The sequence below is a fragment of the Lottia gigantea genome (assembly GCF_000327385.1).
Source record: "Lottia gigantea unplaced genomic scaffold LOTGIsca_1, whole genome shotgun sequence".
Classification (NCBI taxonomy): Eukaryota; Metazoa; Mollusca; class Gastropoda; family Lottiidae; genus Lottia; species Lottia gigantea.
Genome location: NW_008706746.1, coordinates 84881 through 99887, shown reverse-complemented (window position 1 = coordinate 99887; position 15007 = coordinate 84881). Strand labels below are relative to the sequence as shown.

Below are 15007 nucleotides of genomic sequence, written 5' to 3'. Positions count from 1 at the left end.
GGGCCATTAAATACCAATCAAATTTACTATTCAGTAAAGCCTCAGCCTCACTGATGATCTGCGATTGGGAAATGTGATGCCTTTTGATGGATAGCGACAGCATTGTAGAAAAGGTGGAGCATATTTCTTTCACCAGTGGTTCGCAAAGCCAGTGGGACTGAGGCTTAAAAGAGGAGTTATGTGATATATTTAATCGGATCTAAATTGACGTTATTCTGTCCTGTTCAATTCTCGAACATACACAAGTTCAAAGGCTAAGAATTTTGAAGAAACCTGGTCCAGAAGCTTAAATACAACTCTCAATATTTGATATTCATAATCCATGAAGATCTTATTAGTACCCTGTACACAAGAAATCAATCGAAAATTTTAATTCCCGATTCAGTTAATCTTTCCTGGTTTTTCTTGGAGTTGAATTAAAACAGATCAAAGAGAAGAGGATGAAGTTGGGAACAAAACACGATCATCCGGATCATATTAATCAGATTTTTCTAATCAAATTCAACCATTTCTCTTCACAACATTGCCTGTATGAGCATGTGAAACGTTGAGTTAATAAATATTAGAAATAGTATATCTATATATCTAGTGATTCTCTATAATATTTGATAACACCGTCTGTATGAACATGTGAAGTGTTGAGTTAATAAATGTTAGAAATAGTATATCTATATATCTAGTGATTCTTTATAATATTTGATAACACTGTCTGTATGAACACGTGAAACGTTGAGTTAATAAATATTAGAAATAGTATATCTATATATCTAGTGATTCTTTATAATATTTGATAACACTGTCTGTATGAACATGTGAAACGTTGAGTTAATAAATGTTAGAAATAGTATATCTATATATCTAGTGATTCTTTATAATATTTTTATAACACTGTCTGTATGAACATGTGAAACGTTGAGTTAATAAATGTTAGAAATAGTATATCTATATATCTAGTGATTCTCTATAATATTTGATAACACTGTCTGTATGAACATGTGAAATGTTGAGTTAATAAATGTTAGAAATAGTATATCTATATATCTAGTGATTCTCTATAATATTTGATAACACTGTCTGTATGAACATGTGAAACGTTGAGTTAATAAATGTTAGAAATAGTATATCTATATATCTAGTGATTCTTTATAATATTTGATAACACTGTCTGTATGAGCATGTGAAACGTTGAGTTAATAAATGTTAGAAATAGTATATCTATATATCTAGTGATTCTTTATAATATTTGATAACACTGTCTGTATGAACATGTGAAACATTGAGTTAATAAATGTTAGAAATAGTATATCTATATATCTAGTGATTCTTTATAATGTTTGATAACACTGTCTGTATGAACATGTGAAACGTTGAGTTAATAAATGTTAGAAATAGTTTATCTATATATCTAGTGATTCTTTATAATATTTGATAACACTGTCTGTATGAGCATGTGAAACATAGAATCAATAAATAGTATATCCATAGATCTATCTTTGTGCTTGTATCTATGCACACTTCTACATGTCTTAAAGGCTGTTCAATTCATCCAGTTTAGGGTCCTTTAACTAAGAGGTTTTCTAAATTTTTTATGTGTTTCGGGGATACTGATAGCATCCATTTGCACCATTCTAATTTTCAATCTGTGGTTCCTGCAATTCCACTAAAACTAAGTGTTTGACGTCATTAATCGCGAAGGGCATTGGCGGTAGAATTGTACGAATTACAGACAAATGATTGAAAATTGGAATGGTGTGAAATGATGCTATCAGTGTACCCTATACACATAAAAATTTAGAACACCTCTTTTCAATCCCTTTAACACAAACAATAGCCAAAACAAAAACAATAATGAATAAACGAGTCAATTTTCGTTGGCCATTGTTCACTAAGTTTCGATTGCTTGTAAAAAGGGGAGGTAATTCAATAATTTGAATAATAAAAAGTTTCTATCAAAAGTCGGCAAGAAGAAAGAGAAATGTATTTAAATGAGAAACTAATTAGTATGCAGAAACAATGGAAGATTCGAAGAAATAAAAATAGCTTGTATAAGAGGCAATAAATAGTAAATTTTCTTATGGTTCTACCTCCTTTGATGTATTTTTCATTATGATGTGGGTGTGATACTTAGTCGACAAGTTAGACTGTTTATTCTGTTATTGACTTAAAAGATATTTAGTAATTTGTGACCTGATTCATACAAGAATTCCAGTTGACTATTCTCTAGAATATAACCCCGAGTTAGGTGATGTCTGGTGTGTCCATAAACAGTCAATATTACAACAGTGGACCACTCTCTGGAATATAACCCAGAGTTAGGCGATGTCTGGTGTTTCTATAAACAGACAATAGTACAACAGTGGACCACTCTCTAGAATATAACCCCGAGTTAGGTGATGTCTGGTGTGTCAGACAATAGTACAACAGTGGACCACCCTCTAGAATATAACCCCGAGTTAGGTGATGTCTGGTGTGTCAGACAATAGTACAACAGTGGACCACTCTCTAGAATATAACCCCCAGTTAGGTGATATCTGGAGTTTCTATAAACAGACAACAGCACAACAGTGGATCACTCTCTAGAATATAACCCGAGTTAGGTGATGTCTGGTGTTTCTATAACAGACAATAGTACAACAGTGGACCCCTCTGTTATCTCGACCTATGCTGGCATTGAACCATGGACCTTCAGGTTAGCGAGCAAGCGTCTTACTCACAGAGCCACGGCGGCTCCCTCCCACCACTTAGAATCTAACTAAAGTGTTGTTTATGTGATTTGTCTGTAGAGGCATGTCGCCCTTCGGCCATAAAAATTTCTTCAACGATCAGAGTCCACTTGATTTATCTTTAAGTGGCTTGTTAATTTTCCATAAAACATAAAAGTTGAAGCAATGGAACAATGGACACATTGAGAACTGATTAAATTTACATAAAACTAATTAATTTACGTTCCACAACATGGCCAATTGTTAGTTGTTAACGCAGGGTGCGACTAAACACCTCACGAGACCCGAAGATTCCACAAGAGTGAGACTAAATACCGCATGTGGTGTTATTATTTCACATGTATATAAACACCGCATTTCTTATTTGTATTTTTGAATAAGGTCAATCCGCAATTGCAAACGTTTTGGAATCTGAAACTATTTGGTGTATTGGGAAAAAATGGACATTTAACGTCGGTTTTAACCCCGAAAAAAAAATTTCCCATTAGAAAAATGCCACAAGACGAATAACATTCCCAGAGCCAAAATCAACATGGGAGTGATAAAGCACCCCATGCTGTCAAATTACATCGCATTTTCTGCAATAAATATGTAGATATTCTAGACTGAAACATGTTATTATTTGCATATATTCTAATGATTAGGTCTAAAAGCTGTTTAGGGAGTGATTTAACACCGCAAATATCCCAAATCAAACGCAACTGACAATGAATATATGACAAGAGGTGTCCATATTGAACTTTTTACTGACCCTTGTCACATTCCAGGTCAAAGCCAAGAAAGGAAGGGCATAAATACACCTTGAACAACATAAAGTATTTAGGGTTCATGTAACCTTATAGCACTCATGGTTTCACTGAATGACAAAGGTAAAGCGTTCAGTTGTCTGCTACAGCCGCTGTCTCCTACATAAAGTAAAAAAAGTAGTAATATGTGGAAAGAATTGACCAATCTCTAGATAACTGATGTTAATAGCCTACACCAAAATCAACCCAGAGTTGGCGATGCCTTGTGTCCCTTTTCTGTAAACAGACAATAAAACAACAGTGTTCCAATCTCTAGAATATAATCCAGAGTTAGACGATGCCTTATGTTTCTATACACATACGATAGTACACTGAACATAACCCATAGTAACATTATGTCAGGTATTGTTTTAAAAACAGACAATAATACAACAGTTGTTAACAGTTTTTGACATTTGGCAAGCCTAAATAACCTCCTTATATTACAAAATACATTCCACACGGACAGTACGGATACAACTCTCTGTGTGTCGTTCTAAGTAATGTTCTGTATCAGTTCTTACTCACTAGAGGATGTCTAATTAGTTTCTAAGTAACGAAATTAGTCAATTAATTTATCAAAGTTCAACTGGCCTCCTACGTGAAAAATGTGACAAGTTTCATAATTTTGCATTTCTGGTTTAAGGACGATTCAACACTTTCCTTTGTAGTTTTAATATTAGTTTTTGACATTTCATTAGCACTTCAATTTATCAACATTTCCAAACCGACTATTTATATATATGTTTTATATCCAAAACATTATTGCTGTGTTTTTAGTTTAAATGACAAATTTTAGATGTTTGTAATATATCGAGACTTAACCCTCCAAATGTTGGTAGGATTATGTCAATATCTTAAAGGGACAGCTGCGCCATTGTTTTTGACCAATCATACTTTAGTCCTAGTAACGTTTTTTAGCTAAGCCAATCAGTAATAGTATTCAGAGCTCACCGATATTTGGGCCTTTGTATCTCCAGAATTATCCGCGTTTGAATGTTGAAATGACGATTTTTCATTTTAAGATACTCTGTGGTAGGTTGAAAAGACATATATAGAAATAGCGTGTAAAATTTTTTAGTTATAAGTATTTCTAAAGGAATTATACAGTTTTCGTACATTTCTAGAACCTCTGAAGACTGTTTACATATACTCAGGACGAAAATCAATCCCCCAAAATAGCCCACCTGTACCCTTAAATGGATTCCAAAAAGGTGAAGTGTACGCTTGGAGGTTGGTGCGTGGGGTTAGATGCTTAAAGCCTTAGTTTTACCATTCCAAATTTCCGTCCGAGACTTATAGATTTTATTGTTCAACATCTGTGATCGCACTATTACCAGATAATTCCCTACTCAGTAATCAAAGAGATTGTACAGAGTTTTTCTAAACTTTTTATGTGTATCACTGATATTAATTTGTATCATCTAAATTTTTAGTCAGACGTCTGTGGTTTTGCGATTCCACTAAAACTAAGCGTTTCTCACAACCGCAAAGGACCTTATATCTAAAGCCACAATAATTGTGCAAATATAAGCTTAATAAATGTTATAAAGACACAATATATGAAGGCTTGAAGAAACATTTTTTGTTTCTCTTGTACGTTATATTTATCTATGTGACTACTTACATATTTGTCTTCTATCGAAGATATGTTAAATTGCTCTTTAAAATCTATAACACATGTCATATCAAAATTTGAAAAAAGTCCAGAAAATACTGTTATCTAGAAAAAGACTTTTGCAACCCGGAAAAGTTAAAATAAAACATTACAAATTAATCTCAGAACGATGGTAAAAATTGAATTTATGTAATGCACAATAAATTAAGAATTAATAGCCTATTTAATAAAAAAAAAACAAAAAAAAACAAGGACAGATATTCTGCTCAAATATGAAATCGTACTTTTACTTTCATGCAAGTTTCTGATCCATTCAATTAACGAAAAAAATGGAACAACCACGTCGTAAATGAAAATGACAATAGAAAAGTATGTTTCTTGGTCGAGTTTTTATCAGCGCTCAATTGGTTCCTTCAAATCATTAGCAAAATGAGATACGGAACTGGACGGGGTTTTTTTGAGCAGAGAGGATTGTGGGGTGGGTAGATTTGAATGGTTGAACAGTACATGACCCAGGACAAGACACAAGCGTAACACAACGATAACGAAGAATAAGAATGTAAAACTTTTGCACCTTGGCTCCAAAATGTAAAGAATGTTAAAGTTAAAAATTGACTTTATTTAAACTGCATTGCTAAACAAGATATCCTGATGATGATTGTGTATCTGACACACGTATCAATAGCATGATATTTTAGTTCATCACAGAAAACTTTGAAAGCTTTTCTGATTTCTAATCTAATGGACCGTTAAATAAAAGATTATCGAATTTTTTTAAAAATATCAATTTGAAACAAACGATATTCTCTTGCGAGCATTGGAGACCAGAACTCTGGTAATTGCCAGGAATAACACTACAAATTAGAATGGGTGGAACTGATTGGATTCTAAAGAGAATCAGATTAAATGAAATGATTTGAAACCAATTTCTCATCAAACCACATCTTCACAATGTCAAGCTATTACAAACTTCATCTTTTACATCTTCACAATGTCAAGCTATTACCAACTTCAACATCTTCACAATGTCAAGCTATAACGAACTTCATCTTATCTTCACAATGTCAAGCTATAACGAACTTCATCTTATCTTCCGTACGGTGCTATAAGGATAGCGGATTGTGACTATTGCATTCAAGGCGTAGTTTGTAATAGCTTGACATTGTGAAGATGATCCAATCAAAGTACAGAATATTCTATTAGCTTGAAGAAGACAGACCACTATTAAATAGGCAATATGGAACAATTATCTCGGAATTACTTCAATTTGTTTTATTTCAAACCTAATAAATAGCGACTCGTTGTCTCTAAATCAGAGCAATTAAAATACATACAATTATTCTTATTCGCCATTTTCTGGGGTTGATTTGGGTCTTGAATTTTTGTAAATAATCTTCAGAATTACTAGAAAATTAATGCACGAAAATCGCAAAATTCCCTCAAAAATACCTCAAACAATGAATTTCTCTTACTCTTTCTATTTCTATATGTCTTTTCTATATATGTCAGTTTCTAGAAAAGATGAGTCGTTTTTTATACTTTATTACGTGGATAATCATGGACACATGTGAAGTTGAAGGAGGTGAACTAGGAACACAATTACTGAATAGTTAAGCTAAAAAAAAAATTCCCATATCTGAGATTAAGGTACGATTGGTAAAAAAATTGCCACACAGTTTAATGCACTTGAGTTCAACTCATAATGTCGACAAGTGCTTCTGATAATCATTTTATTTATCTTGATATATTTTCCTTGTGCGGGTTTGGTTATCATCAGCTACATCTATTATGGTCTGATTAAAAATCATAGAACAGCGAGTTATATCAATTACCCTGCATTCAATACAGTGACGTTTCTAGACAACATCGGGTGAGGGAGCCGAGCAGAGGTCACAGACCATTCTTTCCCTATGTAAAATGAAAGTCGGGGCCAAAACCGGGCCACCATCTTTCTTCCCCACTGGCTCAATAAAGCAAAACGTTTCGAAGCGGCTCTAGTGTTGTGTTGTTCCCTGCTGAACGAGACAATAATAGACCTATGTGTAATAACTAAAAGAGTCTCTAAACATTTTTGTTTGTTTGCACTGAAAGAATCGGATCATAAAACAGTTTTACTGAAACAGAAAACTGAAAATTATAAAATGTGATGATGTCTTCTGATTTATTTTCAAAGAATTCCGGTTGTAAGACGTGTTTATGTTGGTTTTATTACTGAAAATATAGGAGACCTATAAAAAATCATATCTCTAGTTCAATTTAAGGCATAATGCAAGAACATTAGCGAATCTTTCAATATAACTTTTGGAAACGATCGCATAATCGTTAAAAATTGTCGACTTTTTTTTAAATAGAATGTTAACGTCAAAATAATGAGATGTTTTTATATCAAAATTTCTTTACAAAACCTCAGTGAGTTAGATGCTCGCTCGCTAATCTGAAGGTCCAGGGTTCAATTCCGGCATACCTTCTTATTTTTCAACCAAGTTTCCCTGTCAGTGATGCAGGTAAGAGGGGCTGACTTGAAAACGCGTCCAGTCGTTCGGATGATACAATAAACCGAGGCCCCGTGTGCTACAGGCTATGTACGTTAAAGAATCATCGACAGTTGGAAATCGAAAAATAGCAAGCTAATGTCACTACCCTGGCAAAATTTCCCTCATTGTTCACTGTATGGCGTTATCCGTCTTCATAAGCTCAATTAGGTGCAGAAATAACGTAAAACTCCACCCATTTCATTTCATTTTCCTTATAAAACCACATAATAACATAGACTGGGCGTTATCGTGCGCATTTTAATAATATAACTATTTTCAAATTGCCACAATTTATTATATCGTTTTACAATGTGCAGCTTGGAGGGTCTCTTTGAAATGAAATGAATTTTTACTTCAAAATAATGAAATGTCATGTCATGTTAGTAAAATATCTGGAAGAACCATCATGGTTATAAAAACGTTCTCATATTTTCCAATATAATTTTTTTCTGGGTTGCCTTATATTCGTCGTTAAACTGTTTGTTTGTAAATGGAATGAAGTTTGACTTCGAAGTAAAAGAAATGCTTAAAACTGTAAAATTAAGTATATTAAGTGTATAAAATCAAAATTTCAGAATTTTTTTATCAAACGACTTTTCTAATATAATTTTTCAAACTGCATTATTCTCTATAAGAAATATATATGAAAATCGTGAAGTTTGAGACATATGAATGGAATATTCATATCGTTAGATAGGACCTAAATATTATCAAAATATTGTACATGTATATCAAAAAGGGCATAAGAATATGAACAACGTGTCTACCAAACGAGATATGATAATCAAATATAAGCCTTTTGTGCAACTTTTTAAATGAATCAAATGGTATTGTTTTTCTTAGTTAAAATAGTATCTTCAAAATCGAATCGGAGTAGTCCTGTCTTATTGAATGAAACGGGTTTTTGTGTCCTACTGGTCTAGACTTTGAGATGGAGAATGCTTACCCCATGCAGTGTGCAGTGAATGATAGAACGTGACACCTAGTATCAGGAAGTATGAAAGTTTAAAAGCTTTACTAACACTTTTGATAACTAGTAAGATTTTAACCGAATTTCGCCTTCTTGTTTCGATTTATAAACTGTCCAGGGATCATAAAGATAGCAGCCAACCAATCTTTGTCATTGTCTCATTCGTCCTTCCTTTTTTTGAAATCCAAAGCCCTTGCAGAAATTGAAAATGACTTTTAATTTTTTTCATAGCGGTGTGAAACTAATATCCACACTATCGAAAAAAGTTGATCAATATTCAATTAAACTGTTTTTGAGAGAAGAACGAAAAATCTAAAAGTGTTGAAAATGAAATTCATTATAAAAAATAGTACAAAAATTTCAAAAAATATTTGACAATACCTGTAAAGTTCTGTCTGTAGTTAATAATAAAGTTTTTTCTCGGTTTTGTCGTGTGTTATTCTATATTCCAATTAACTAATCATATACTCATGTTCGATTCCAAATTACTAAGACAAGAATATTACTCCGTCGTTTCCCAACTCCTTAGTTTCAATTCCTGAAATTCTCGTTTCTTGTTAAAGACTCGTCAATACCTTGGTGGCACGTGAACTGCGCGCGATGACAAGCACGACGTCGTTTTGATTCTGGAGTTTTTAAAACTACGACGTCAAAATTTATTAAGAAGAAAGAATATGACGCCTGCGCACTGAGTTCATACCGTTCTTCAAAAAGAAGGGGATAAAAGTATTGACATAACCTTTTTAACACCGTGTAGGAATTTCATTATTATGAAATCGATGCAATGACATGGTCGGAAGCGGTCACTTCCGGCTAATCAAATGATATTGTTTAACTATTTTAGGGTGCGGTATGCATTCTTTTCATAGCAATTACGCTAGATAATCTCAAATTCCAGAGAATTTTTTTTCTTTCGGAAAATGCGCATTTACATCGAATTTGAATAAGTTAAAAGATAAAATTTGACAAAAATGAATGATATTTCATTTTAGAGGTATTCTAACAGTTTAAAACATTATTTATACAGTCTGTATGATCAATCCTGTAGAATAATTTTGGACACTGATTCCGTATCCGTGTACTGATTTTCATTTTTGATAATTTGTGTCAAGGGCGAGGATGAACGAGAGCCTGTTTCTCGACATCCGAGCTGATAACTTGACTTGTTTTTAAATAACTGTACTTAAAGGCCCTATCATTTTACATTAGGTATTTCCTCAGTAAAATGTTTATGAAATGGCCCCTGATATAGATATGACACAGGTATAGATTTGACTTTAATTTTCTACCTATATATTTTTTAGTTAAGTTTTTGTGAAGCTGCCTCTGATATAGACGTCGAGTTAATCTTAATATTACCCCGTTTTTCATTCATTATTAGAATATGAGAGATTAGAGAAGGAAGACGAGCATCGAAAACATTTTTTTTTATCAATCCTTTAGCGACATTTTTTGGTAGAGATCGCATTAAATAACACAATGTTATGGTATACTACTCCTTAGTTTTATTACACACTACGTTTCAACAATCTACATTGTCATCATCACCTGACAATGACAATGTACATTGTTGAAACGTTGTGTGTAATAAAACTAAGGAGAAGTATACCGTACAATTGTGTTCCGTTATTTAATTTCTTTTATTGTTCGATACTTGATGAATAAAATATCTCAATTCTGAAGTCGTGTAAATATGTTTTAATCAATAACTGTCACAAAGACTAAAAGGTAGGGAATCTTATTGTTATATCTTTATTATTATTACATATCAAAGGAATACTTGGTATTTATGGGTGTAGGTATATCCCACGTAATAGTATGGTAAATTATAACCTAGTAAAATTATAGACACAGTTTGACGCCTCATACCCTCCCTGTCGTCACATAACACTAGTCTTGGCGCCTTGTACGAATCTTCGCGTCTGACCTAGTAACCAGTTTTGCGTTGAACACCCTTTGACATTCAGGCCATTTTCATCAACGCACAACTACGACGAAAGAGACCATCCTCGTTGTAGACAGGAGACTTCTTGTGACACCAATAAGCGGGCTCCCTTGTGTAGTTATAGAAACAACGCTCTTATCACTTATCACATGTGTAAAGGCTTATGTTGATCGCACTCCTTACTACTACGTGCATTTTTGGGGTTTTCGATTTTTTCACATGTCGGTTCAGTGGCGCTACCTGACGTCGGTAGTACCATTAGGCGTCGAAAACAACAATATTGTGAGTATTTCGACATCGGACTTCACAGCTTTGCCATTGATACACCTGATAATGACAGTGTAAACTGTTGCAACCTTGTGTTCAATAAAACTCAGGAGTAGTATTCTATATAAACTGATGATGACAGTGTAAATCGTTGAAACTTTGTGTACAATACAACTCAGGAGTAGTATACAATATAAACTGATAATGACAATGTAAATTGTTGAAACGTTGTGTTCAATAAAACGCATTTTTATCTATAAGTGATCACACCCTGTTGGATATAGTATCCTATCAGCTCTTATTACATGGTCTTGTATTTAGGGATTAGCGACAAAAAAATGAAATGCATATTCAAATTATCCAAACTAAAGGTTGATTTGTGTTAAATTTTAATTGTAAGGCTGGCCCTCAAGGTAAAAAAGGGAATGTCAAAACGAGAATGAGATAAAAAAAAATCCATCAGTTGCAACTACATCTAAATCACTAAACCTTTTTTTCAAAATAAGCCATCCGGGGCCTTATTCTCCAAAACTAAACTCTAGATACAGTATTCTGATAACAAAACAGAATTTAAAATCAAATTTTCGAGAATAAGGCCCTTGGTTTCGTAATTTAAGGAAATGATATCAGTTCGAGTCAGAGGGTGTTGCTGGAATTCAGTCATTCGAGGGACATCTTATGTCTTTTATATAAATTTAATTTCGCTTACATTGTGTGGGACAACACATATAACCAGTAATTTTCAAAATATTTTTAAACCCACTTTCAACAAGGCAACAGAAAATCTATATCCGGGTAACTATATTAAATTTAACGGATGCCTGTGACTTTTAGCTATCAACTGCGATAACCTTTTGTTTAGTGATAACCCAATGTTAACTACAAGCAGTGGCGTATTTAGGGGGTGGGCCAATCAGCCATGCCCACCTTAAAAGGTCAATTTTGAAGTGATAATTAAGCTCTCTTAATGCTCAATATTATTCTCAGGCCATCTGTTGAGAGACCACAGACCACTGGACTCAAGTGGATTCGTCAATTCGGGCCTCGCCTAGCATTGTCTAGATACGTCCCTGACTACAAGAGTTCCTGAAGTTTTCCAGGACAGATTGTCCAGGTTCCGTAAAAACTTGTTGAGTAATTTTAACATTTTACGACATTAGACGATTATCGTGGTGAAGTGTTTATTAAGATCTTATAAGAGCTCATCACTGATTGGTTTATTTTTTTATTACCGAATCATTTCATCGTTATCGTCTTATATCACACTCTTAACGTCTTCGAGAAATTCCAGATCCACAGTAGCTCAGTAAAAAAAGGCTTGCTGAGTAACCAGGTTCAGGACCCGTTCCCGGTGCAGGCTATAGACATAGAGCAAGTCAGTTATCAACAAATAACGTTTATCTGTACAGTAAAAGGAACGACACCAGTCTGTGTGGAGCTTGATTGGTGAGAGGTGAACAGGTTCCGTTTGTTCCGATTATGAACCCTGTTCCGACTTGTTTCTTGTGTCATGAATCCCGAACGTGCAGAACCCATCAATCGAGCGATTTACAGATCCCGTTTCATAAAGAACAAATTGGCCGTAATTGTGAAAATTAGCACATTTAAGAGCACTTACGACCACAAAATAATAATCGTAACGTTACAAATTGGCATATAGTATCTGACTGTCTATTTATCAATAAAGGAAAGAAACTTCAGTTATTTTAAACCATTGACCCTTTTACCGCCATTTAAAATCGTCTAATGATAACAATCGACCGCTCAATCTGTTGGAATATCCGGCAAAAACCTTTTCAATCGGCACTCAAGAGTCCTTCATCGTTTCCATTCAAAGCTTTTAAGAAAATGTTTAGCCGATCTATGGACTAGTAACTCGTCGTAGATTATTTAAGAAAATATTTATCGGCCATTGAACGGTCGACATCTTCTCAAGTCTTGTCTGGAAGATATCATGAATTGGGAAGTCTCGTATTGGAAACAACAACTTCTGAATATAAGAAGATACAATTCTTGTCTGGAAGATATCACGAATTGGGAAGTTTCGTATTGGAAACAACAACTTCTGAATATAAGAAGATACAAGTCTTGTCTGGAAGATATCATGAATTGGGAAGTCTCGTATTGGAAACAATAACTTCTGAATATAAGAAGATACAAGTCTTGTCTGGAAGATATCATGAATTGGGAAATCTCGTATTGGAAACAACAACTTCTGAATATAAGAAGATACAAGTCTTGTCTGGAAGATATCATGAATTGGGAAGTCTCGTATTGGAAACAACAACTTCTGAATATAAGAAGATACAAGTCTTGTCTGGAAGATATCATGAATTGGGAAGTCTCGTATTGGAAACAACAGCTTCTGAATATAAGAAGATACAAGTCTTGTCTGGTAGATATCATGAATTGGGAAGTCTCGTATTGGAAACAACAACTTCTGAATATAAGACAAAACTACAGGAATATAATACTAATTATGCAATAATGAGAAAGCTCCCTCTCCCCAACTAAAAACCCTACTATTTCGTGAATATAACATAAGTGAATGGAACAACTTAAGCTAGATTCCAAACAGCCTTATTAACCCCCAAAAAGTTCAAAATTACCTCTTGAGAGTAATTACCTCCCGGTTGAAAATTGGTGGTTGACGAGATGGTTTTAATTTCTAATCTATAGGTTTTCGTCTCTTGCATTGACCAATGGAGAAATCACATGAAAACTTGTTGATTTTACACTGTCTTGGGTCAGAAATGATTTTTCTTTTTTAATTTTTCTTTCTCATTTCAAAGTGTTTTATGTTCTCTTCTTGAAGTAATACAAGGCATTTCCAATGATTTACTCATATGGATTGTCGTCCTTTAAACATAGAGATACCTATACAATCCTACGATTCATTCATTTAAAAGGTGATATGCTTGCATTGACCCCGAGTTCCACTTCCGGTTTACCTTTATTTTTAGCCCCAGATGTCAATATTAGGCATTTTCTTCGTGACAGTCATTTGACTGCGTGACAGTCTTTTAATTTTGACGTCTGTTCTGTTAATTATTAATTGGTGAGTTTCTTTCTTCTGCTAATGGTCCATTATCGGTAAATGTTACTTTCTTTTGAATTCTGTGACGAGTCCATAATATATTTATCGCTTGTGAAGATGCCCTAGTAGTTTTATATTTATATGAACTATTTATACTATGAAAGTGATCTTTGAACCATTTGTAAGGAGTAATCATACAAGAATCGTCCATTGAATAATGAATTTGCCAGGTCAAGGTCATTAGTTATTAAAGAATAAATAAATAAGTAATTTTTGAGTACCTGCGCCTTTATGGTTCCTAAATGAATAAAATGAATGAATGAATGAATGAATGACATGTACTATTAACGTTGATTATGAAGGAACTGAAAATACGAAACTACCTACCTTGTGTTATTTCCGTGTAAGAACCATACGTAGTTATATTGAAGACTGAAATGATATCATTATTACGATGAATGACCTTTAAAATGGATTCCAACTTGTCTCGGACTCAAAAGGTACATTGATTGACACCCACCGACCTTTAAATATCGCGGTTCATTACAGGTAATCAGGCTAATATCCGATTAAGGTAAGTCTATTGTTTTTCAGTGTGCTAGGAGAATTATTCATGGAAGATTCGGGGTGATATACCAAAATGTTGGCCGACACACCTGGCCATCTGGTTTCTCTGACGTGATATTCGAATGACATATAAGGGCCATACATGTAATGCCAATTTTCTTGGGAACTGCTCCGACCTATTTTGGTACCATATGGGGCACAGGGACATTCTAGAATAGTGTTACAGCTTTGTATACAAAACGTTCTGCCAAAATGAGCTCTTGTCATGGTGAAAATTCTCAAAACCAGCGACCCAAAAATGGGTCACAGCAACTCCCATTAAAATGGACATTGAAATATGTCTGGTCTTAAACCCAGTTCTGATATCTCATCTGAATATGACGACAGAGAAACTGGGTAGATCCAGACTTGTTAGGCTTACCAAAATGGTGCTTGTAATAGTGAACAGCCGATATCTGCTTACGTTTTCTAGCATTAAAGTAGAAATTGTGCTTGCTTCGGGTTTGGTTAGAAAACCTTCTTAAAAGAGTCAAAAGAAAAAAAATTAACTAGAAATATCAA

General features: G+C 34.0%; 1 protein-coding gene across 1 annotated transcript in view; it reads right to left on the bottom strand.

The window, feature by feature from the left end:
* LOTGIDRAFT_151867 (hypothetical protein) overlaps positions 1-14543 on the bottom strand; it is a gene marked incomplete at both ends in the record, with an annotated part of 36461 nt that extends 21918 nt beyond the window's left edge. The window contains 2 exons of the mRNA XM_009045359.1: positions 14267-14311; positions 14536-14543. Of these exons, the coding sequence (XP_009043607.1) occupies positions 14267-14311; positions 14536-14543 (53 nt within the window). The remainder of the gene's footprint in view (positions 1-14266; positions 14312-14535) is intronic.
* Between the last annotated feature and the right edge of the window lie 464 nt (positions 14544-15007).